The sequence below is a fragment of the Eptesicus fuscus genome, chromosome 22, assembly GCF_027574615.1.
Source record: "Eptesicus fuscus isolate TK198812 chromosome 22, DD_ASM_mEF_20220401, whole genome shotgun sequence".
Lineage (NCBI taxonomy): Eukaryota > Metazoa > Chordata > Mammalia > Chiroptera > Vespertilionidae > Eptesicus > Eptesicus fuscus.
In genome coordinates, this window is record NC_072494.1 from 44,220,339 (window position 1) to 44,243,767 (window position 23,429).

Consider the following 23,429-nt stretch of genomic DNA (forward strand, 5'->3'; position numbering starts at 1 on the left):
TAAATTTAGGGCCACCCTAAGTCCAGAATGATTTTATCTTGAGGTCCTTAGCTAATTACACCTGCAAAGGCCCTATTCCAAATAAGGTCACATTCTCGGGTTCAGAGTAGATTCGAATCTTATGACACTATGAAGCCACTGCCACGTGTTGGGAGTACAGTCCTCTCACTTTTGCTCTTAGTATGGAAGTACTCCTGTTATGCTGGATGTTGGGAGCCATTTAATGCCAGTGGTCTTGATCCAACATCTGCAAGGGGGGTTCAGAAATCTGGAGAAGGGGCTGTGCGTAAATTAATAAAGAGTCCAGAGATGAAACCTAATTTTGAAAGGCATATGGGGGGGTGGGGGCAGAGGAGCCTGGCTAAAGAAACCAAGTTCTCCTTGTCTCAGGACCCCTTGCTTTTTATTAACACAATTTGTCCTAAGGCAAGGTGGAGACATACACTTCAAAGGGTAGGGTTTCTACAGAAGCATTGTCAGATTGGGGAATTGCCTTCGGCTGTTCAGGTGTTTGGCCAGGAGGAGGCAATAATGTGTAGATTAAGATGCCCTGAGCTGTCTGCCAGCAAACAATCAATCTATGTATCCTTTTCAGGTTTGGGGGAAATGCCTTCAGCCATCTCCAACAGGCGATAATATATGTGACTCAGCCCTTGTTGAGTCCCCAAGTTCCATCAACCTTTCGATGAAACTCTTGCAATTATGACATGTTGGAACTGGCTTCCGGCACAGTTAAAGAGAGGAGGGTGCTTAAATATCGCAAGCTGGCGTAAGTTAGCCCGCAGGTTACCGCCAGAAGGGCAAGGGGCTTGTCTATCAGAACTCCACTTATGAATACCCTCATGGATGCTACATATTTGCCATCTGTCCTGGTCTCCTTTTCTTACTGATTTCTGAGAAAACATGATAGAGAATATAACTGATTTCCCTTGTTCAAATATTGCAAATGTTTTTGTTGTTCTATTTTTGCCATTTAACCCTGCATATGGGGATTTTGAGCAGTTGAATGTTTTCATTAAAAAAACATGTGACTTTCCAGGCTGGTGTTGCTCAGTGGTTGAACCAGGAGGTTACAGTTCCATTCTCTGTCAGGGGGCATGCCCAGATTTCGGACCCCACCACCAGTGTGGGGCCTGCAGGAGGCAGCTGATCAATGATTCTCTCTCATCATTGATGTTTCTTTTTCTTTTTTTTTCTTTTTTTAATCTTTACTAGTATTGTTGAAAGTATTACATAGGTCCTCCTTTTCCCCCATTACCCTCTTCCAGCCACTCCCATCCCCCCACTAAGCCCTCACCACCCCCCTGTCTGTGTCCACGGGGTATGCATATATGCATACAGGTTCATTGGTTGATCTCTTCCCACCCACCCTCCTCTGCCTTCCCTCTGAGGTTCAAGTCTGTTCATGCTTCTATATGTCTCTGGGTCTATTTTTGATCACCAGTTTATTTGGTTCATTAGATTCCACATATGAGTGAGATCATGTGATACTTATCTTTCTCTGACTGGCTTATCTTTCTCAGTATAATACTCTCCAGGTCCCTCCATGCTGTTGCAAATGGTAAGAGTGCTTTCGTTTGTATTGCCCCATAGTATTCCATTGTGTAAATGTACCACAGCTTTTTTATCTAGTCGTCTGCTGATGGGCACTTAGGCTATTTCCAAGACTTAACTTTTGTAAATTGCACTGCTATGAACATAGGGGTGCATATAATCATTGATGTTTCTCGCTCTCTCTCTCTCTCTCTCTCCTCCCTCCCTTCCTGTCTCTAAAAATCATTAAAAACAAACAAACATGTGACTTTGTCATACAAAGAAATAATCTACCCACACCAATATTATAATTGCTCTGGCACCATGGTTTGAATTATGTAAGTTTGAATATTTGACCCATCACAACTGAATGGAGGTGTACAGAGGCAGTAAAGAAACAATGAGCCTAAGACTCCCATAAGCCCCATCCTGGGGACCCAAACCATTTTCCCATAATGTGTCAGAAAGAAGCATACCAGCAACAACCTAAAGAACCATACATATCTAACAGGACACCAGCTGCTCCAAAGGACAGATCTATGAAACCAGGAAGTAGACTGTAACTATGATTATTTTGATACCAGAGGCCCATTACATGAAATTTGTGCACTGGAGGGAGAGGGACATCCCTCAGCCCGGCCTGCGCCCTCTCACAGTCCAGGACCCCTTGGGGGATGTCTGGGACCCCTCGTTCCTTACCGCCTGCTCGTTGCTCCTCACAGCTAGGCTCGCTACTCTCTAGCCGAGGTGGGAGAGGTTCCCGCCACCGCCACTGCACTCACCAGCCGTGAGCCCGGCTTCTGGCTGAGCAGCGCTCCCCTGTGGGAGCGCACTGACCACCAGGGGGCAGCTCCTGTGTTGAGTGTCGGCCCCCTGGTGGTCAGTACGCATCATAGTGACGGGTCATTCTGGTTGTTCCACCTTTAGGGTAGCTTAGGCTTTTATTGTATAGACTAGAGGCCCAGTGCACAAAATTTGTGCACGGGGGGGGGAGGGGAGGGGGTTCCCCTCAGCCCAGCCTGCATCCTCTCCAATCTGGGACCCCTCGGGGGATGTCTGACATCCCTCTCACAATCCTGGACCACTGTCTCCTAATCACTCACCTGCCTGCCTGCCTGGTTGCCCCAACTGCCCCCCTTGCTGCCCTGGTCACCCCTAACTTCCCGCCCCCCCACCAGCCTGGTCGCCCCTAACTGCTCCCCCCCCCCCTGCTGGCCTGGTCACCCCATGCAACCTGCTTGTTCAGTCATTTGGTGGGCCCTCACTAACCCCCTGCCAGCCTAGTCGCCCCATGCAGCCCGCTTGTTCAGTGGTTTGGTCCTCACTAACCCCCCTGCAGGCCTGGTCGTAGGCAGCCATCTTGTGAGGGCGTGACGATCACTCTGTATATTACCTCTTTATTATATAGATATAGATGAGATAGAGATATACCAGATGATATAGATAGATAGAGATATAGATATAGATATAGGTATAGGTATAGATATACCAGATAGAAATATAAATATACTAGATAGAGATAGAGATAGAGATAGAGATATACCAGATATAGGTATAAATATGGATATATAGATATAGATATAGATGATATAGATATAGATGATACAGATATAGATATAGATAGTGAAATATTTGGAAAGGTTAACATTCACACAACACACTGGAAATCAGGGTGGTCCACAGCACAGGGAACAGGATACCAGCACAGGTGAAGATGCCAAAACGACACCTGTATGCTGGGCCACAGCCAGGGCGGGAACCTGCCACCAAGGAATGAAGGCCGCAAAGGACCGCTTTGCTGAAATGAACTCTCACGCTTGGAACCTAAACTCAACCCCATGGATTAGCCATCCAGGCCCCTGGACCGACCGGCCTGGAGGGTGACAGACCGGGGAGCAGGGTGCGGTCAGCCGCGGGATGGAGCGGACCCCAGGGGGCGCTGCCAGTTCTGTTCAAATCAATGGCCCTGCGAAGAGAAGCCCCCTGAGGGGCAAGAACTCCAGGTCCCCAGACCAGAGGCCCAACGAAAGGACTTGTCAAAACGCGGGGACACGAACGGACGGGTTTCGGAGGTTGTAACCGAGCGTTCGTTCCACCGCGTCCTTCCGACCCTGCGGGCGGAGGAGACCCCCGTGGCCGCCGGTCCGCGAGCCGGGGCTCCAGCTGTGGGCCAGGGCAGGTGCGGGAGCGGGCGCTGGTCACAGCCCTCCGGAAGGAAGGCAGAAAGCGGACCCTCCGCGGCGGTAAAAGCCGTTTCCGCCGGGAACCCCTCTCCGGGCGCCTCCGGGGAGGCGGGGATGGAGGCGTCACCGGGCAGGTGGGCCCCAGGAAAAGGAGGGCGCGGGCGTTGGCTGAAGGTGAATGGGCTGCGGGCTCGCTGAGGACCAAGAAGAAAGCTTCCCTGACCGGGAATCGAACCCGGGCCGCGGCGGTGAGAGCGCCGAATCCTAACCACTAGACCACCAGGGAGCGGCAGGCTGGGCTCCTGGCCTGCGCCTCCTGCTCACGCGCCAGCGCCTCTGCCTTTCCCAGCGCAGCGGCCGTCGCCCCGCCCACCGTGCCCGCCCCGCTCCCCGCCCGCCGCACCCTCAGCCACCGCCAGCCTCCGGCTCCCACGCTCGCCCGCAGCCGCGCGCCCTGCAGGAGGCCCGCGACCCAGGTGCGGCCCCGGGTCCCGCACTCCGCTGCGGCCGGGAATGGAGCCGGGTCAGTACCGGCAGCTGTGCTCCCCCTGCGCCACCGACTTCCCTGTGGGTAAGGGCTCACGCCTGCCCTGCCCTCGACGCCCTCCCTGCCGCAGCGCTCCGTGGCCGAACCCCAGCCTTTCTGAGAGCAGGGCCCGATGCTCAGCGCACGGAGTCGCCCCGCCGCCTACCGCGCCGGCCCCGCACGGCGCTCTCCTCCGCAGGCCGGGCCGCCTCCGGGGCCTCTCGCTGCCCGGCTGCTCCTGGTCCCTGGGTTCCTCGCCGCGGCATCTCCAGCGCCCTGGTTCCCAAAGCCCTTCTCCACCGGGTGACACTGCCCGCACCGACGGGGCTCCCGCCGACCACCAGCGGCACAGCTGTGCTCACGTCGCCAGTCCTTTCCCGCCGCACTCATGGCGGCCGGTCGGCAGGAGCTGCGGCGGCGGGAGGCCTGGCTGTGAGTGGGCGGTGAACCGAGGGTGTAAGGTGGAGGCCGCGTTTGCAGGGGCCCCAAGGATGCCAGTCAGGAACCGGCTGTCAGGCGGGAAAAAAGATGCGGTGGATGGGGGTGCTGGGGCCCAACAGGAAACAGTTGGGGTCTGGCCTCCAAGCGGGGCTGAGGGCCGAGAAGGGCCCACGTCTTCCACCTGCGCCAGCGACCACAAAAAGCTGTGTGACCTCCCCGTCGGGGAATCGAACCCCGGTCTCCCGCGTGACAGGCGGGGATACTCACCACTATACTAACGAGGACGGCACAGAGACCGGCTTCAGAGACTGTCTTGTGTGAAAGGCTCACCCTACCCGTGCCCTCGACGCCCTGCGGGATACAGAAGCTCCACCTGAATCCCTGCGGCTCCCAATGAAGCAGCCGGTGAGCGCGAGCCTGAGCCGACCCCCACCCCGACAAGGCGGCACTGAACCCTCCGAGTGCGCGCGGCCCGTGGCCGCCAACGCGGGGTGCGCCGGGAGGAGGCCCAAGAGGGCGAATGAGGCCCCGAAGCCGAGCCGGTTGGCGCGCGTCGTGCCCGGGCCCAGGAAGGGCGAGAGGCCGCGGGCGGCCGAGCCAGGCCAGTCGGCTGTCCTTGCTCCCCGGCGGCCCGCTGACGGCACCCGACAGCCGCCTGAGCAGAGAGACGTGGGGTGGAGGCCACAGGGGCTCACAGTTGGGTGTCAGCCACGTGAGCGCCCACACGGCCTAACCTGTTGTCAGGATGGCCGAGCGGTCTAAGGCGCTGCGTTCAGGTCGCAGTCTCCCCTGGAGGCGTGGGTTCGAATCCCACTCCTGACAGCTGCCCAAACTTTTGCACGAGCCTCCCCTGGCCGCATTACATCCATCGCAGCCTTTTCCCGCCTTGCAGCCGGTTCCTGACTGGCACCCTTGGGGCCCCTGCAAACTCCGGCCTCCACCTTATACCCTCGGTTCATCGCCCACTCCCAACCCGCACCACAAATAGGCAGAAAACCCAGACGCCGAAGGGACCGTGGGCGCTCAGCTATTCCCTCCACACGTCACCTTGCCGGGGTTGGGATCCGAGCGCGGGCCAGGCTTGGTCCCGCTCCTGGCCTCCTCTGGTGACACTGACACTCTCGCGGCGGCCCTGGACCGCTGAGAACACACAGCATTGGCCGCAGAGTCTGCCTTGGTCTCTTGGTCCTTGGTTGGCTCTGAGCCGCGCGAGGGTCCTAGACGTGCCTGCAGCCTCCGTTTTAGGTCCCGGGCTGCCTCCTGCTCAAAAGAAACAGGTGTTGGCATCGGGGTCTGATACTGCCCTTACTGGTGCATGGGTGGTTCAGTGGTAGAATTCTCGCCTGCCACGCGGGAGACCCGGGTTCGATTCCCGGCCCATGCAGCTAGTTCCACTTTTGGTCCCACCGCTCTGTTCCCGCGCACCTGCGGACTCCTTCCGCCATACCTCTTGCAACACGACTACAGAGCCAGGCCTCCACGCCCGACACCTCTCTGGTCTCTCTTCATCAACCAGATACCGTTTGAGTCACGCCATTCACTACAAAGGAACACGCACACAGCTGGCACCTGCGCACCCCCTTCACTACCTTTCATCGCTCCCTAGCTCTCTCCCACCCTACCTCTCAAAATTACACCGAGCCCGCACAACAACCAAGAGGTGGGATGGACATCGTGTCCTCCTGTAAGGTCACAAGTCAACATGGCGCACAAGTAGGTGGAAAACAATTCCCGTCTCATTTCACAGCATTCCCCACGTTCCCTTTTCAAACACTGGGCCGCTGCTCCACCATTAACACCGAACGTGCAGGAAGCCAGGTTGCATCAACTGGGCCGCGCGTGGGGGGGAGGGAGCAGAGCGCTTTGCCTAAAATGAGTGTGGCCGTGCTGTAGAGGCGGAGGAAAACTTTCCCTGACCGGGAATCGAACCCGGGCCGCGGCGGTGAGAGCGCCGAATCCTAACCACTAGACCACCAGGGATCAGTGCGCTAGGGTTGTGAGCAAGTGTCTCCTGTATTAAAGCACTTCCGGGCCACCTACGTGAAGCTTGCACAGTTCGTTTTCCTTGCTTTTCCAAGTACAGCTGTCCTCTCTCCCCTACCCACACGAGCCCTTGCCCACTTCCTGCCTGCGCACCTGCAAAACTACACGCCTCCTCCTGGCGCTAACACGGCCCAGGTCGCAGGTGCATGGGGCAAAAGTATCACATCGCTGCGTTGGCCGGGAATCGAACCCGGGTCAACTGCTTGGAAGGCAGCTATGCTCACCACTATACCACCAACGCCGCGGGAGAAGGGCGCTTCAGAAACTCTAGTCCTAACTGGCACCAGCGCAGGGACTTGCCGCCGCCAACCGAGCCAGCCTCAAGCAGCCGCTCTAGTTGGTCGCTCCAACTGCCTCTCCGCTCCGGGACGCTCTCGCTGGCCAACTGCTCCTGGTCCCTCCGATTCCACGCCGCTGCCCCCGGGTCGTGTCTCCAGCCCCGGGGTCGCCAAACCCACCTCCACTGGGCGACACCGCCCGCACAGAGGGGCGCGCATCCTCCGCCCACCAGCTGCGCTTCCCCTCCACCAGCCGCCTTGGGAGGGCCGCTCACAGACGCTGCGGTGGCGGGAGGATGCCCCTGCGTGCCTGCGGGAGGAAAAGTGGGGAGAGGGATTGTTGGGGAACACCCGGCACCACCAGTTGAGGCCCTGGGCCTCGACGCAGGGCGAAGGAGCGAAAAGAGGGACTCTTGTCGGCCAGCTACAGGACAGAAAGAAGGCGGTACCAACGACCAAAAAGGACACGCCTCCCGGTCGGGATTCCCCCGTCTCCCGCGGGACGGGCGGGGATACTCACCACTACACAACCGGACAGGCACAGCAGTTCCTACCCCTGCCCTCCCCCCTCTGCCTTGTCCAGTGCGGCCTGGGGTCCCCGACCCGACTTCAAACCAACAGCGCCCTCCCACAGAGCACGACTGATCAGAGCCTGAGCCCGCCCCCACCCGACACGGCGGCACTGAACCCTCCGAGTGCGCGCGGCCCGTGGCCGCCAACGCGGGGTGCGCCGGGAGGAGGCCCAAGAGGGCGAATGAGGCCCCGAAGCCGAGCCGGTTGGCGCGCGTCGTGCCCGGGCCCAGGAAGGGCGAGAGGCCGCGGGCGGCCGAGCCAGGCCAGTCGGCTGTCCTTGCTCCCCGGCGGCCCGCTGACGGCACCCTACAGCCGCCTGAGCAGAGAGACGTGGGGGGGAGGCCACAGGGGCTCACAGTTGGGTGTCAGCCACGTGAGCGCCCACACGGCCTAACCTGTTGTCAGGATGGCCGAGCGGTCTAAGGCGCTGCGTTCAGGTCGCAGTCTCCCCTGGAGGCGTGGGTTCGAATCCCACTCCTGACAGCTGCCCAAACTTTTGCACGAGCCTCCCCTGGCCGCATTACATCCATCGCAGCCTTTTCCCGCCTTGCAGCCGGTTCCTGACCGGCACCCTTGGGGCCCCTGCAAACTCCGGTCTCCACCTTATACCCTCGGTTCATCGCCCACTCCCAACCCGCACCACAGCGCCAGAGGGACTTGGGGTCGCGCGGGGGGGGGGCGCTAAAGGGACTGTGTGCACTTAGCCGCTCCTACCATATGTGGCCTGCTGGGCTTTTGATCCGGGAGCCGGCTAAGCTTGGTCCCGCTCCTGGCCTCCTCTGGTGACACTGACAGTTTATTATTTATTTATTTATTTATTTATTTATTTATTTATTTATTTATTTATTTATTTATTTATTTATTTTAATGCTTCACGAACTTGCATGTCATACTTGTCGCAGGGACCATGCTAATCTTCTCTGTATCTTTCCAATTTTATTTTTTATTTTTGTTTGTTTTGTTTTTGTTTTAAATTTAATAAATCTTTATTGTTCAATTATTACAATTGTTTCTCCTTTTTTCCCCCATAGCTCTGCTCCACCCGGTTCCCACCCCACCCTCTGCCCTTACCTCCCCCCCATTGTCCTCATCCATAGGTGTACGATTTTAGTCCAGTCTCTTCCTGCACCCCCCACATCCCTTCACCCTGATAATTATCAATCCACTCCCTTTCTTGGCCCCTGATTCTATTATTCACCAGTTTATTCTGTTCCTCAGATTTTTAATTCACTTGATTTTTAGGTTCACTTGTTGATAGATATGCATTTGTTGTTCATAATTTTTATCCTTTCCTTTTTCTTCTTCCTCTTCTTAAAGAATACCTTTCAGCATTTCATATAATTCTGGTTTGGCGGTGATGAACTCCTTTAGCTTTTTCTTGTCTTTGAAGCTCTTTATCTGACCTTCAATCTGAATGATAGCTTTGCTGGGTAGAGTAGTCTTGGTTGTAGGTCCTTGCTATTCATCACTTTCAATATTTCTTGCCATTCCCGTCTGGCCTGCATGGTTTCTGTTGAGAAATCAGCTGACAATCATATGGGTGCTCCCTTGTAGGTAACTAACTGTTTTTCTCTTGCTATTTTTAATATTCTCTCTTTGTCTTTTGCCCTTTGCATTTTAATTATGATGTGTCTTGGTGTGGTCCTCTTTGGATTCCTCTTGTTTGGGGTTCTGTGCGCTTCCTGGACTTGTAAGTCTATTTCTTTCACCAGGTGGGGGAAGTTTTCTGTCATTATTTCTTCAAATAGGTTTTCAGTATCTTGCTCTCTCTCTTCTTCTGGCACCCCCATAATTCTGATGTTGGTTCGCTTGAAGTAGTCCCAGAGGCTTCTTACACTACCTTCAACTTTTTGGATTCTTTTTGCTTTTTGCTTTTCCGGCTGAGTGTCCTTTGCTTCTTTGTATTTCAAGTCTTTGACTTGATTCTTGTATTCCTCTAGTCTGCTGTTGGGTCTCTGTATAATATTTTTTATTTCAGTCAGTGTATGTTTAATTTCTAGTTGGTCCTTTTTCATATCCTCGAGGGTCTTGTTAAATTTATCGGCCTTTTCTAGGAAATTCTTGAAAAACCTTATAACCGTGGTTTTGAACTCTATGTCCAGTCGTCTGTTCTCCTCCATTTCTTTCATTTGTGGTCTATTTCTTTGACTCCGCATTTTCGCTGCTTCCCTGAGTTGGTAGGGTAGCTTTGTGTGCTAGGTTTCCTATAGGGCCCAGTGGCTCAGCCTCCCCAGTTACCTGAGGTGGACACTCTTGGTGCACCCCTTTTTGGGCTGTGTGCACAGCCTTGTTGTAGTTAAGTCTTGATTGTTGTTGTTATCACTGGGAGGAATTGACCTCCAGGCCAATTGGCTGTGAGTATCAACTGTGTCTATGCTGGGATACCTTCTGTATTGGAGACAGCCTTATAGGACCAGACTTGCAAAATTGCAAAAGCCTCTGTGCTCAGCTTGAATGGGGCGGAGTCTGAGGGCTGAGCCGACAGTCTTGGCTTCCCGTCAGCCCTGCCCTTGCACGTGACCTCTGCCTTCCACGGATCCCCTGAGTTTCCACCTGACAGTCCAGATTCCCCCTGTAAGAGGATGGGCTGGCAAGTTCGCCCGAGTCCTCTGTCCCCTGTCTCTGTGCTGTGCCCTCGAACCTCTGCTGCCTGGCCTCCCTGTTTCAGGCCCTGCTTCTGTCTCCTGCACACACGGAACGGGTGCCGCAGCGGGGCAGTGGCCGCCTCTCCACGGGCGCTGTCAGCGCATGAGTGGCTCAGCGTAGGGCTCTTGCCTGCCACAGGGGAGGCCCGGACTCCATCCCCAGGCCCTGCATCACCGGTCCATTAGGGTCTGCAAGCTGACATCCAGCTTCCCAGCTGAGGCTTCCCCTTCAGACACCGGTCCTGCACCTGCACCCCCCACACGCTTCTCCTTTTGCTACAACAGGGGACCCACTGGACCTGGGAGCTGAACCCCAAGCCCCAACATCTTGACTGCTCAGCCCCTCCTGCGCCCAACACCTCGCTTGTCCCTTTTCACACGCCCGCCGCCGAGTCAGCCCTCACTACAGAGAACACCTGCTCCTCGCTGACCGGCACCGCACCCGCCTCTCCCTCTGTCACCACCTTCCTAGCGCCTGGCTCCATCCAGCCCGCACTCCCCAAACCCCATCGTGTCGCAGGCACAGCCCGGAGCAGGAACGTGGCCACTCTCAGGAGATGGAGACAGTTCCTTCCTGGAGGGTCCCGGGTCAGCATGCGCCGGAGCCCGAGCGGAACAAGCCGCGGTCTCATCCCAACGCACAGCCCACAGCCACGGGCTTCCCACACCGGCCGGCGGCTCCACCCCAAACCCACTCTCTGGGCCCAGCACGACCACCGCCCCCACAGCACGGGGCCACCCCAGAGCACTGCTGGCCGCCCCTCCGCGGCCCCACCTTTCACCCCACAGCGCACCCTCCCTCTCCCACCCCGAGCGCGCAGCCCAGCGCTCAGCGTGTTTAGGGGGTCAGCTGGCCCTCCCTTCACCCCTCGTGGAAGGCCACCCACGGGCACCACCCTTCATGCCTCACCCTCACCCACCGGGAGGGAACCGCCTCGGCGACAGGGCTCCGGGCCTCGGGGTGCGCGGGCCTCGGGAGAAGCAGCGTGGACAGAGGTGGGGCTCCGTCGCTGAGGGAGGAGGGGGTGCTGGCGCCAGGGGAGCGCGGGCAGGAAAGACGGGGATGGGGGACGGAGACCCCGCTCGGCGAACCTGGTGTGGGGCGCGGAGGGGCCGTGGTAGGAGCCAGGCGCCGTGGGAGTGTGGGTGCGGGTGGGGAGGGCGGGGAGGTGCCTTCCTGACTTTCCTGCGCGTTAGGAGAGGACGGAGAGCGTCCGGGAAGCGAGTTGAGCGCGATGGTGGCCAGGACGCAGCCGTCACGCCTCTGCCTCCACCTCCCCCGCAGCGGGGCGCGGGAGCCGGCGGCCTCCCCGTCGCCCGGACCGTCGGGCAGCGGTGGGCCAGCTCTCCGGACGCCACCCCGTCCCCCCCGAGCGCACACGACGCCCCGGGGCCCATTGCCACCCTCGATGGAACAGCGGTCCGAACCCGCTCGCAGCGGGAAAGGCCCGGCGGCCGGGCTGGCAGGAGCCTCCGGGGGAGGCGCCCGGGCCCTGGCAGGCGGCCCGACTTGAGGTGTAAGTGGTTCCCAACGCCCTGCCCTCCCGGGACCCCCTTCCGAAGGGCGGCCTGTCCCTGCGAGGCGGGTCCCACCGACGCCCGCGCAGCGGTAGAGCGGGAGCGCGCGGAGCGGCCCGGCTGTGTGCGCGGTGCCGGGGGAGGCCGGCCGCGCTGGCCCCTCGGGTGCAGGAGGGGCGAGCTCCCTAGACGGAGGGGAACCGCCGGACTCAGAGGGCGAAGGGAGCCAGCATTGGCTAAAAGGTGGGTGCGCGGACGTGAAGAGAAGAAAAGCTCTCCTGACGGGAATCGGACCCGCCCCGCGGCGGTGAGAGCACCGAATCCTGTGCCCTGGACCACCCGGGGCGGTGGGGGAACCTCGCCGGCGCTCCCAAGCGCCCCTGCCCGCGCCGGCCCCCGTCTCCGAGTTCAGTCTCCGGTGCTCCTCTCCACCGTGCGCCCTCGCTCCCTTCCGGCCTCAGAGCGCTCCGAGCCCTCGTGTCCGCACTCGCACGCAGTCGCGCCGGCGTCTAGGGCGCGGGACCCCAGGGCTCTCCAGGCCCTTCCTGGATGCTAGCATCGGCCCCTCCCCGCGCACACTGAGGTCCCTGGAGCCTCGCAAAAGGTCCAGGCCCCGCCGCCCCGAGGACTCGGGCGGAGGACCAGGTGGGTGACCTGTGGGACAGAGGGCGGAGCCAGCGACCAAAACGTGCGCGCTACCTCCCCGTCGGGGAATCGAACCCCGGTCTCCCGCGTGACAGGCGGGGATACTCACCACTATACTAACGAGGACGGTGCGGGGCCTGCACACTGCCCTGCCTGTGGCCGCCGGCGCCTCACTGCCCTCCAGCCCCGCCGGGTGCCCAGCCAGCGGCGTCCAGTAAAGCAGCCGGCAAACGCCACCTGGAGATGGCTCGGAGCTGCCCCGACCCAACCCCGACAGGTGGCGCTGGAAACAGAGTGCGGGCTGCCGGTGGCCTCCAAGGCGGGGGCTGCGCCGGGAAGAGGCCGGAAAAGGCAAGCGGGACCGCGAGGAGAAGCTTCCCCACGCCCAGTCGGCTGTCCTTGCTCCCCATCCGCGAGGCGGCCCCAGGGCACCCGATCGCCGGCCCAGCGGAAGGCACAGGGGTTCACCATGGGTCTCAGCCTCCTGAGCGCTGGGCTGAGCACGTCTGTGGTCGGGATGGCCGGGCGGTCTGAGGCCCTGCCTTCAGGTCGCGGGAGGCGTGGGTTCAAACCCCACTCCTGACAGCCTCCTACTTTTTGGCTCCCACAGAGCGCGGCCGCCTCCCCCATTGTGTGACACTGTGTCTTACCTTCTGGCGAGTGCGTTGGAAGGTGCCGCCTCGCATTTCTACCTTCTTTCCGCTTAGAGACACTCAGACTGTCACCATAGGTTCCGACGGCCTGGATCGGTAAGCTGAGCAGCACGGCCCCTGTATCGCCCCAGTAACGAGCTCGGGAGGAAGAAGCGCTGTGCCCGCAGATCGTGGCCCAAGCGCTGGCGGTGTTTTGAGAACAGGACGGACAGCCTGCTTAGGAATGGAGTCCACACTGAGGAAGGACCAAGAAAAGCAGGATCATTTAGGGGGCTGTATCAAACCCAGATTCACCTAGGAATGTGAGGTAGTTTCCCCTCATTATTAAAGCCAATTTATGGATTTTCTGTTAGAGCCGCTCAACCTGATAAACTCTGCTATCCACTGAGCGCTCCGTCCACTGGCATTTCTGATGTCTCTCGAGTTCCACACGGGCTCAGCCAGGTCACCTACCATCCTGGGGTTCTCACCTACCCCCCCCCGCCCCCCAAACGCCCTCTCCTTTGCTTATTTAGCCTACACCCACATTCTCCTCCAGGCTCCTGCCAGACCCCAGCTCTGGGAGCAGCCAGTCAGCAGGTGCCACTGCAGTGCGCTGGGCATTTGCACCAGCCAACAGCAGGTGAGTGGTCACTGCTGTCTTAGTAATTCTCTCATCCTCTTCTTCATGTTCTAATGCCTTTCTCACCTGTTTCATCCCCAAACTGTCTCCATTCCCTGCCTCCCCAGGTAATTTCACTCCACACCATTGAGAAGATGAAGTCATTAACCTCGGCTGTCATTTTCAGCAAGGTGTTTGGGGTCCTAAACGCCATCCACAGAGGTTTCTTGCACCCATCCAGGCCCACTCTCTCACTGGCCCCGGGTGGGTACGTCTCCACTCTCTCGGGCTTCCTCGGATGAGAAGGTGCAGTGCCTATAAGACCAGGTATAACCCGATGTTAGCGGCTGTCAGATTGACTTAGCTCAGTCTCTTTGTCTTTGCACATTTTAAAACACCGTTAACACTTCATTGCAGTGTTAGAACACGAACTGTGAAAGTGCAGGGAAGGGAGACCTCTACACGAGCTCTCCATCTGTGCGTTTGCTGTCCCGAGTCCCATTAACACCGTGCACAGCGTGTCACTCCTTCACTATGTGCGGCTTCCCCACGCCCAGCAATTCTGTGACCCGCTGGGTGTCCTCCAGTCAACTGTGGGGGGTGTTTGTGCGTTTAGTGACGAGACTCCCAGGAAAGAAAGACACAAGAAGGAGCAAACAGAGTTTTTCCTCGACAAGTGTTTCCTGAATTAAGTGCTGGCAAATGTAAGGTGTATTTTTATTTTTTCAAATATGAGCTGGTGTCCTGTGTTGGCCAAGTCCCAGGTCTCCCGCTGCCTTCGTTGGCACCATTTCCTGGCCGGGGCGCCAGGGAACCACGCTCCCTGCCGGGCTGCTCAGGGCACCGCTGACCAGCACTGAGGGGCCCAGAGCCCAGTGGGCAGAGCGAGGATTGCAGTTCCAGGGCACCAGGGAGGTGGGTTGCTGGGAGTGGCACCTGGCAGGGACGCGCCCTCAAGGACTGTGAAGGGCTTTTCAAACACACCTGCCACTGGCAGTTTCCGTAGTGTAGTGGTTATCACGTTCGCCTCACACGCGAAAGGTCCCCGGTTCGAAACCGGGCGGAAACAGCTAAGGTGCCTTTTGCCACGCTGCCCCTACCTGTCCCCGTGTCCATCTCCTCCCTGAACTGTTCCTTTAAAAGGCAACTGAGGCCTTAACTGGTCAGTGGATAGAGCATTGGCCTGCGGTCGATTCCGGGCAAGGGCATGTACCTTGGTTGCATGTACATCCCCACCAGTAGGAGTGCAAGAGGCAGCTGATATATGTTTCTCTCTATCAGGGCTTTCCTTCCCCCCTCCCCCCACCCACTCCCTCTCCCCCTGTCACAGCTGGAAAATCGCACCCGCCTTGGCTGGCCTGGCACCAATGGGTGTCATAGTGTAGTCATCAGATGGTTGTTCCGCTGTTTGGCCATTTGGTTGATTTGCATATTACACTTTTATTATTATAGATAGAGGCCCAGTGCATGAAAATCCCCTGGGGAGTAGGCCTAAGCTGGCAGTCAGACATCCCCCTGGCAGGGCAGAGGGCAGGGGAGCCTCCTGGCATGGCCGCTGTGCTCGCAGCCATCAGCTGGGCTTGTGGCTGAGCAGAGCTCCCCCTGTGGGAGCACACTGATCACCAGGGGGCAGCTCCTGTGTTGAGCGTCTGCCCCCTGGTGGCCAGTGTGCATCATAGAACAGGTCATTCCCAGTCATTCCTCCCTTAGGGTCATTTACATATTACCCCTTTATTATATAGGATAGCCAAGACATAGAAACAACCTAAGTGTCCATTGATGGATGAATGGATAACAAAAATGTGCACACACACACACACACACACACACAATGGAATACCATTCAGCCATCATAAAGAATAAAATCTTGCTATTGTGACAGATTGGATGGACCTTGAAGGCATTATGCTTAGTGAAAAAAAGTCAGAGGAAGACAAATACCATATGATCTCACTGTATAAGGAGTTAAATAAAATGAACTTAGGAACCTAGACTTTTTAGTGTTCATTACTTTTGTGTTATTGAAAACTGTAAAGGAGATTAGAGATGCATGCTGAGGTGGCAGCCCTCAAACATTCTCTACAGAAGGCGAGACCACAGTGTGACAGAACGGCCCGTACTTTTCGGGGAGGTTCAGCACTAAGCCCCCCACCCCCACCCCCCGGGAGTTCACTGCTGAGGCCAGATGAGATGTAGGGTGGCCCCCACACAAGGCCTTTCTCCTCATCCCCCTGGAGGCCACATTCAGGGTGGGCTAGTCTCTTCCAGGAACTGAAGAGGATGTGCCAGCTCTCCCTCCCCCATGCCACCTGACATCAGTGGTCAGCGAGACCGGGGGTCCTGTGGGCAGGGGACATGCCCCCCCCCCGCCCCTCCCCCCCCCCCCATCAGCCTGGCCTGGCTCAGGAGACTCTGCATCACTACCAGGCACTATTTCTTACCAGGGTTTCTCCCAGGCAACGCCTTGTGGGGGATTTCCTAGGCACACAGAGACATGGCTGTGTATGACCTCCGTCTGGCCAGAGGTCATGGTGATCTTCCACTAAGAAGAAGCTGAAGTTTCTTCCTGATTCTCAGCTGAAAAATGCAAATCTTGGCTCTTAGAGCCTCTCACGCCTCTTCCCCTACTTCCTCTAAAACCTGACTGTTGCTGATTCTGCTATTCCTGGCTCCTCGTCTGCCCCACACCCGGGACTCTAATATCTGAGCAACTGAAGGGTGTGGCCGAAGCAGACAGGGGTGGTGCAGGGTGTGGGGGCTAGTTCTGAAACTGCTCTCCCATGGGGGAGACTTGGCTCAGGAGAGAAAATGAGTCCTGCTCAAGTGGCTGAGCAGTAGCCCAGGATCCAGGAGGTCACTGGTTTGATCCTGAAACTGTTGTAATTTCCTAGGGACCGAAGGGTCTTTGTTCTAATGAGGCGACTCTGGTGGCTCCTGGATGGGGCTGGTCACCTGAGAGGCCATGATGAGAAGCCTGGAATTTTCAGTCCCACCACAATCCTCCAGAGGGGAGGGAAGCTGGAGATGGAGTTAGTGATCCATTAGGCCTGTGTGACGAAGGCTCCATAAAAGTCCGAGACCTTCCAGATGGGTGAGCACATGGAGGTGTGGGGAGAGGGAAGCCCGAGCCCTTCCCACAGCCCTTGCCTCAGTCCCCGTCCGCCTGGATGCTCACCTGTACCCGCTATCACATTGTTTTTAAAAACACAGATTTCAGCCCTAACCGGTTTGGCTCAGTGGATAGAGCGTCGGCCTGCGGACTGAAGAGTCCCAGTTTCGATTCTGGTCAAGGGCATGTACCTTGGTTGCTGGCACATCCCCAGTGGGGGGTGTGCAAGAGGCAGCTGATCGATGTTTCTAGCTCTCTATCCCTCTCCCTTCCTCTCTGTAATAAAATCAATTTTTAAAAAATATATTTTATTGATTTATTTACAGAGAGGAAGGGAGAGGGAGAAACATCAATGAAAGAGAATCGTTGATCTGCTGCCTCCTGCATGCTCCACACTAGGAATTGAGCCCACAATCTGGGCATGTGCCCTGACCAGAATCAAACTCAGGACCTGTGAGTCCACAGGCCAACGCTCTATCCACTGAGCCAAACCGGGTAGGGCTATCATACCCTTTTACAATGAGCTGGTAAACAGTAAGTAGTGTTTGTCTAAACCTTGTGAGCTGCCCTAGCAAATGAGCTGGACCTGAGGAGGGTCATGGGAACCTCTGACGTACAGCGGATGGGTCAGAATCACAGGTGACAACCTGGACTTGAATGACCTCTGAAGTGGGGGTGGACTTATTGGCGGAGCCCTTACCCTGTGGGCCTGAGCTCTCTCCAGGTGAATGGTGTCAGAACTGAGTTAAATGGTGGAACACCAGCTGGTGTCATGGGATGGCCTGGTGTCAGGAGCGCTGTGTGTCAGTGTGACAGGAGAAACCCAGGGGGCAGACGCTCTGCAGGAGCTGCCCCCTGGTGGTCAGTGCACTCCCACAGGGGGAAGTGCCGCTCAGCCAGAAGCCCTGAGCCCACACAGAACAACACTGAAACTCTCGGGTACTCTTAACCCCTTCCTGTTGCTCTACCCTCACACCTAAGTTTTATTCCTAGTTAATACCTGTGGATGACAATCAGGGCCTATTCTCCTTCTCACAAACTCTCCCTAACCTCTCCTCGTTGATAGCTGTACTATGTGTACAAGGTTGCCAAGAAATCTGGAAATATAAATGAATACATATGGTTTGTTGATATTCTATTTCAGTACATTATAAATAACTAGGGGTCCGGTGCACAAAATTCGTGCACTCAGGGGGGGTCACTCAGCCCGGCCTGTGCCCTCTTGCAGTCTGGGAGCCCTTGGGGATTCCAACGGACAGCTTAGGCCCGTTCCCTGTGGCAGTCCGGCAGTCAGACATCCTTAGTGCTGCCATGGAGGCAGGAGAGACTCCCACCACCACCACTGCACTTGCCAGCTGTGAGCCTGGCTCAGGGCTTCTGGCTGAGCGGCACTTCCCCCTGTGGGAGTGCACTGACCACCAGGGGGCAGCTCCTGCAGAGCATCTGCCCCTGGTGGTCAGTGCACATCATAGCAACCGATCATTCTGCTGCTCGGTCAATTTGCATATTAGCCTTTTATGATACAGGACAGTATCTATTTCCAGACGGTATGGCCACCCTGTGTACTGTGGAAGCGCACAGCTACCACATACTACACTCTTCCATTATAACCACCATTTACTCTTAGCCATGCGGGTAGGCAGAAGCTAAGGGCTAGGGGAGGCACTGATGTCTCTTCAGTTGCTGATTGCCTGCAGCTTGTCCTCCAAAGGCCTCAGGAAGTGCTGTTACCCACTGTGGGGAGCCGCCCATGGCCTTCACAGCAGAGAGGTGTGGACAAGGAACCCGGAAGGCTGGAGACCTTGAGCTCTGGCAAAGGTCAGAGCCATACACCCACTGTCTGGTGGAGACAAAGGGAGCTGAAGCAACTTCCGCCTTTTGTCTCATGTAAATCCTTGCTGAGGGGCTGTCACCAGCTGTCACTGGAATTGCCTGCCTGAGGCTATGGGTGTACCCAAACCTGAATAAAAGGGATGGCAAGGCCAGAGCAGAGCGGAGTCCTTCCGTGGGCTTCCCTGGCCCCCAATTCCCAAATTAGTATTGTCTTGTCTCGGCCCAGTGGTTGAGCGGCGACCTATGAACCAGGAGGTCACAGTTCGATACTAGTCAGGGCACATGCCTGGGTTGTGGGCTTGATCCCCAGTGTGGGGCGTGCAGGAGGCAGCTGATCAATGATTCTCTCTCATCATTGATGTTTCTATCTCTCCTCTCCCTTCCTCTCTGAAATCAATAAAAATGTTTAAAAAATGATAGTTCTGTTTTATGGCGTATGGGGGAGATAAATAGCCATTTCCAACAGAGGGAGGCCTAGATCCTCCCAGGAGACAAAGCAGCCAGAGTGTGCTGTACAGGATCGCCTGCACTAGGCTCTGTCCTCGTCCTGCTCCAAGTCCCGCACCAGCTCCTCACCGCCTCAGCCAGCCCACCGCACACCTGGGGCTCCAGGGAATGAAGGAGGACAAGGAGTCACGTGAAGATCACGGCCAAGATATGCTTTTCTTTCAGGGAACAAATGTGAGTCAGCCGCTTTTTAAAACACTATTCCTTTGTCCCCGTGTCTGGGTGGATACAGTGGCCCCTACCAACAGGCCTCGGCAGTGCTGACCCCTGACTGAGCCGTGGCATCATCTGGTTCCGTACTCACTCTGCCTCGCATCCTGCGAAGCAGGGCTCTGCCATCCCCATGCGAGTCCAGTGCCCAGTGCCACACAGCTCCTATGTCCCCATGGTAAGTAAGGCCTCGACCCCAGGTCTGGCTCTCAAGTCCATGCTACCCTGCGCCACACGGCCCAAGAACACACCTCTGGGGGACCCTGGCTTGTCACTCGAGTCAAAGACCACCTGGAAGTTGATAAAAGTGGGGTGAGTTATGCTAGAAGAAAAGGGTTGCTGCCCATCCGGACTCAGCAGTTGAGCGTTGACCTACGAACCAGGAGGTCACGGTTCGATCCCAGTGTGGGGTGTGCAGGAAGCAGCCAATCAATGATTCTCTCTCATCGTTGATGTTTCTCTCTCTCTTCCTCTCTGAAATAAATAAAAATACTTAAAAAGAAAAAAAAGGGTTGCTATTCAGCTAATTTTCTCCCATTTACATACTCTTAGCTTCTAGGAAAAAAGGTCAGGGTAGAGTCATCCAAGGAAGTGAGTAAGGAGCTCAAGAGCAAGGGGCCTGCCTGCTCATTGGGAGGTTGTCTCCAAGGCCAGCCTTCTGCAGTTGCTAGGCAACCAATGTAAACAGCACGAAGTTGCAGGATCATGGCCACTAACTACAGTGCCAACCAGGTATGTTCTCTTTTTCCATCTCTTTAACGTTTTTAATTTTGCCTTCAAAATTCTACCTTTGGACTGACACCTCCCCTAGGATTCTGGTCACCGAATGGCTGGCTGGCTGAGAGGGGTGAGGGAGCATTTCCAGGCTCCTCAGGGTGGGGAGGGCCGAGGGACCAGCAAAAGGCATCTCTGGGTTCCTTTTAAGGGCTAAACCAGAGGTCAGCACATTTTCTGTAAAGGGCCAGAAACTAAACATTTCAGCTTTGTGGGCCAAATGACAAAACGAGGTAGTAGACACTTACACAACAACAGAAAACACAGAAGTCAGAGTGTAACCACCGAGTGCCATTGCTTGTAACACTAGTGAAAAGAATGGATTCTTTGGGGAGAAACATTTTGCTTGATTGGGATACAAACTTAGAGTTCCCTTTTCTCAAATTAACTGCAAACGTTCATCTATAAAAACCGTTCTCCGCTCTCTGAAGCAGTCCGGGCAGATCTGGCTCATGCCACTGGGCTAGACAAGCATGGTCTAACAAAAAGATAATGCGAATCACAGATGCAAGTTTAACTTCCTAGTAGCTACATAAAAGTTTTAAAATGGTTAATTTTAATAATCTCATTTAGCCCAATGAATTCAAAATATTATTTCAACATTTAATCAATATTTTAAAAGTTACAATCAAATATTTTACGTTCCCTCTTTTGTACCAAGTCCTTCAGATCCGGGTGTGTTTTGTGTACAAGCACCTGTGTGGACGGCACATTCCAAGTGCTCAGGAGCGGCCACGTGTGGCCAGAGGCCCCATCAGGACAACACACTTTAGTCCAAACAAACTGCCCCTCACCCGCCAGGCAGTGCAGGCCTTTGATCCTCGAATCCAGCGACCAGTGTGGCTGTCATCCGCGGGGCAGGGCTTGGAGCTCAGAGGGCTTCCCTTCTCTCCACAGTACGAAAAAGCGTTCTCACCCAAGTATCTGCAGAACTGGTGTCTCGCCAAGCCAACGAAAGAGGTATCCATGTGCTTCTACGTAATCGCTGCCACCAGCCTTCTTCCCGCATCCGCCTTCCCCTCAGCCCTCCCTCCGCTTTCCCTCCGCTCCGCCAGCGCTCCTCTTCCACTTCCCCCAGGGCACTCCTTCCCACGAAGGCTACACTCAGATTATCGCCAACGACCGTGGCCACCTGCTGCCTGCAGTGCCCCGGTCCCAGGTGAGACACTCCCGCCTTCTTACCGGCAACTGCCGCGGCCTGGGAAGTGGAGTCCGTCTCCTTCACATGGGGACACGAGTGCCCCAAGCGGCCAGTCTACCCCACAGGGCAGGGCACTAGCACCAGGTCCCCACACGGCGGGGGACACTTGTGGTGGGCACGCTGCCAAGCAGCCCGAGGACGCAGCAGTGGAGCCAGCAGGTCAGGCCACGGAACAGGGTCACTGCGCGGGGGAGGGGCTAGCTCCCAGTCCGGTTTCATTGCCACCCGGGCCCAAAGGAAAGGGATGGATACAGGGTCTGCCAGGCAGGCCCCTGCCAGGAGTGAGAAGCCCTGCTTCTTCCTTTTAGGCAAGTCCTTGGGGTTCCTTCATGGGCACCTGGCAGATGCCTCTGAAGATACCCCCTGCTCGGGTGACCCTGACGTCCCGGACAGCTGCGGGTGCTGCCTCCCTCACCAAGTGGGTCCAGAAAAACCCCGACTTACTCAAGGCCTCCAATGGGCTCCGTCCAGAAATCTTGGGCAAGGTACCTCCTCATCCCAGCGTCTCAATTCCATCCGTTATGACTCGGCTACTCCAGCAGGGGGCCCTCTAACCATCTGGCTTGCCCGGTGTCGTCCCTTAGCACCTTCAGGGCGCTTAAGGGCTGAGCTAAGGACACCTTCCCCCACAGCACAGGGCCATCTGACCTCACCAGGGTCAGCGAGCGCATCAGCTCTAACGCTTCTTGTTTGGAACCTGACCGTTGGCCCATGGTGCGGGGAGACACAGAATTCTCTGCTTGGGAAGGCCTAGGCCTGACCGGGCTCTCTTCTATTCCACCCGACAGCCCCAGGAGCCAGCCAGTCAGAAGAAACCCCGGAACTCTGTCCAGCAAGCACCAAGTCCAACCATCATCCCCAGCTCCCCAGCCACAAACCTCAGTTCCCCAGACCAACCCCCAAGTGCACACCCCTCCGCAGGGCACACCCCGGGTCCCCCCAGCCCCGCCAGCGCTCCCAAGTGCCCACCTGGAAGCCCATGCACGTAGGACCTGGGCGGGTCACACTCTGGCCGGGCCAGGAACCCAGCCTGGGACTCCGCGGGCCCACTGTCCAGAGATGAGTGCAGTCAGAGCCCAGACAGGGAAATAATAGGAATAAAGGCAAATTGGGAAAATAAACATCACTGTTTACTCTTTCCCTGATTCTGATTTTTCCCTCCTGCCTCCTATCACCCATAACCAGAAGGGTTGGGGAAGGGGAAAACATGACAGGCTAGGAGGAACACATCTGTACAAGGACCAAGTTGGTTACACTCCAGAAATGGCCAAGGGAAGTTGGTCTGCATCACAGCACCACCCCACACCCTCCGTTTCCCCGGGCACACCAAGGTCAGCGCGGGGTCAGCGCTCTCACTGCCCTGCGCAGCGTGCTCTTCTAGAACCCGAGGCCACTATTTGGAAAGAAGCCCCTTTGGTCGAAGGTGCTATAAGCCACGCCACCGACCAGCAGGTGTCGTTAACCAGCAGGTGCTGGCTCAGAGACTAGCTCCTGTGTGGCGGCTGCTGCGTGGGGAGGATGGACTGTTAACCAGCCGGGTGCGGCCGCCTGCTTCAGGGGCTGCTCTGAAGAGCTGTTTGTCTGGTGGCTCCGGGGCAGCCATGGCTACTTGGGCTACAATAGACTCTCTTCTATGCCCAGACTTATGTCTCCTCCGTCCAACAGCCGGCATCCCAGCAGGTCCCGTCCCTGGCAGAGGAGCGCGGACCCAAGCTGGCATCGCGGAGCAGGAGGGAGTGAGCACTCCCAGCGCACCTTCCTCTCGGAGGCTCCTGCATGGCCGTAAAGCTCCGCTCCCGGGACTGAGGCCCTGAAAACCTCCCCGGTTGCAAAACAAACTGTTTCTCTCCTGAGAGAGGTCAGATTGGGGGACGGAAATGCCTGCGACCTGAGGGAAGAGGGGAAACTGGCTCCTCCTCACCGCCATTCTCTTGGTTCCTCTAGGTTTCAAGGAAGAGTCAAAGACAAAATTAGTATTTTAATTATTTTCAGAAAAAGATGTCACATGAATGTCGATTAGAAAACATGACAATTAGAGGCTTGTTTTTCTGGAATTGCAAGGAAAAGAAATAACCTTTAACAGGTTCAGCAATACTTTTTTGGATCTTCTCTTGTATCAAAAACTATATATCTTCTCCCCAAAGCACCCGCTTCAA

General features: G+C 56.5%; 1 protein-coding gene, 9 non-coding genes and 1 pseudogene across 10 annotated transcripts; 5 read left to right on the plus strand and 6 right to left on the minus strand.

Annotated features, from left to right (window-relative positions):
- Positions 1-3,930: 3,930 nt before the first annotated feature.
- On the minus strand, positions 3,931-4,002 carry TRNAE-CUC (transfer RNA glutamic acid (anticodon CUC)). Its single transcript has one exon. It is a non-coding gene; the product is annotated as a tRNA-Glu (tRNA).
- An 893-nt stretch (positions 4,003-4,895) lies between these two features.
- Positions 4,896-4,967, minus strand: TRNAD-GUC (transfer RNA aspartic acid (anticodon GUC)). The gene has a single exon. It is a non-coding gene; the product is annotated as a tRNA-Asp (tRNA).
- Positions 4,968-5,422: 455 nt separating this feature from the next.
- Positions 5,423-5,505, plus strand: TRNAL-CAG (transfer RNA leucine (anticodon CAG)). Its single transcript has one exon. It is a non-coding gene; the product is annotated as a tRNA-Leu (tRNA).
- A 491-nt stretch (positions 5,506-5,996) lies between these two features.
- On the plus strand, positions 5,997-6,067 carry TRNAG-GCC (transfer RNA glycine (anticodon GCC)). Its single transcript has one exon. It is a non-coding gene; the product is annotated as a tRNA-Gly (tRNA).
- Positions 6,068-6,591: 524 nt separating this feature from the next.
- TRNAE-CUC (transfer RNA glutamic acid (anticodon CUC)) lies at positions 6,592-6,663 on the minus strand. Its single transcript has one exon. It is a non-coding gene; the product is annotated as a tRNA-Glu (tRNA).
- Positions 6,664-6,895: 232 nt separating this feature from the next.
- Positions 6,896-6,967, minus strand: TRNAG-UCC (transfer RNA glycine (anticodon UCC)). The gene has a single exon. It is a non-coding gene; the product is annotated as a tRNA-Gly (tRNA).
- Positions 6,968-7,977: 1,010 nt separating this feature from the next.
- Positions 7,978-8,060, plus strand: TRNAL-CAG (transfer RNA leucine (anticodon CAG)). Its single transcript has one exon. It is a non-coding gene; the product is annotated as a tRNA-Leu (tRNA).
- Positions 8,061-8,433: 373 nt separating this feature from the next.
- LOC114226924 (U6 spliceosomal RNA) lies at positions 8,434-8,524 on the minus strand (annotated as a pseudogene).
- Positions 8,525-12,439: 3,915 nt separating this feature from the next.
- Positions 12,440-12,511, minus strand: TRNAD-GUC (transfer RNA aspartic acid (anticodon GUC)). Its single transcript has one exon. It is a non-coding gene; the product is annotated as a tRNA-Asp (tRNA).
- Positions 12,512-14,635: 2,124 nt separating this feature from the next.
- On the plus strand, positions 14,636-14,708 carry TRNAV-CAC (transfer RNA valine (anticodon CAC)). Its single transcript has one exon. It is a non-coding gene; the product is annotated as a tRNA-Val (tRNA).
- Positions 14,709-19,984: 5,276 nt separating this feature from the next.
- Positions 19,985-22,411, plus strand: CFAP126 (cilia and flagella associated protein 126). Its single transcript, XM_008153154.3, has 5 exons — positions 19,985-20,030; positions 20,970-21,032; positions 21,151-21,231; positions 21,582-21,758; positions 22,062-22,411. The coding sequence occupies exons 1-5, from the start codon at positions 20,004-20,006 to the stop codon at positions 22,260-22,262; spliced, it is 549 nt and encodes a 182-aa protein (XP_008151376.1). The 5' UTR covers positions 19,985-20,003; the 3' UTR covers positions 22,263-22,411.
- Positions 22,412-23,429: the final 1,018 nt, after the last annotated feature.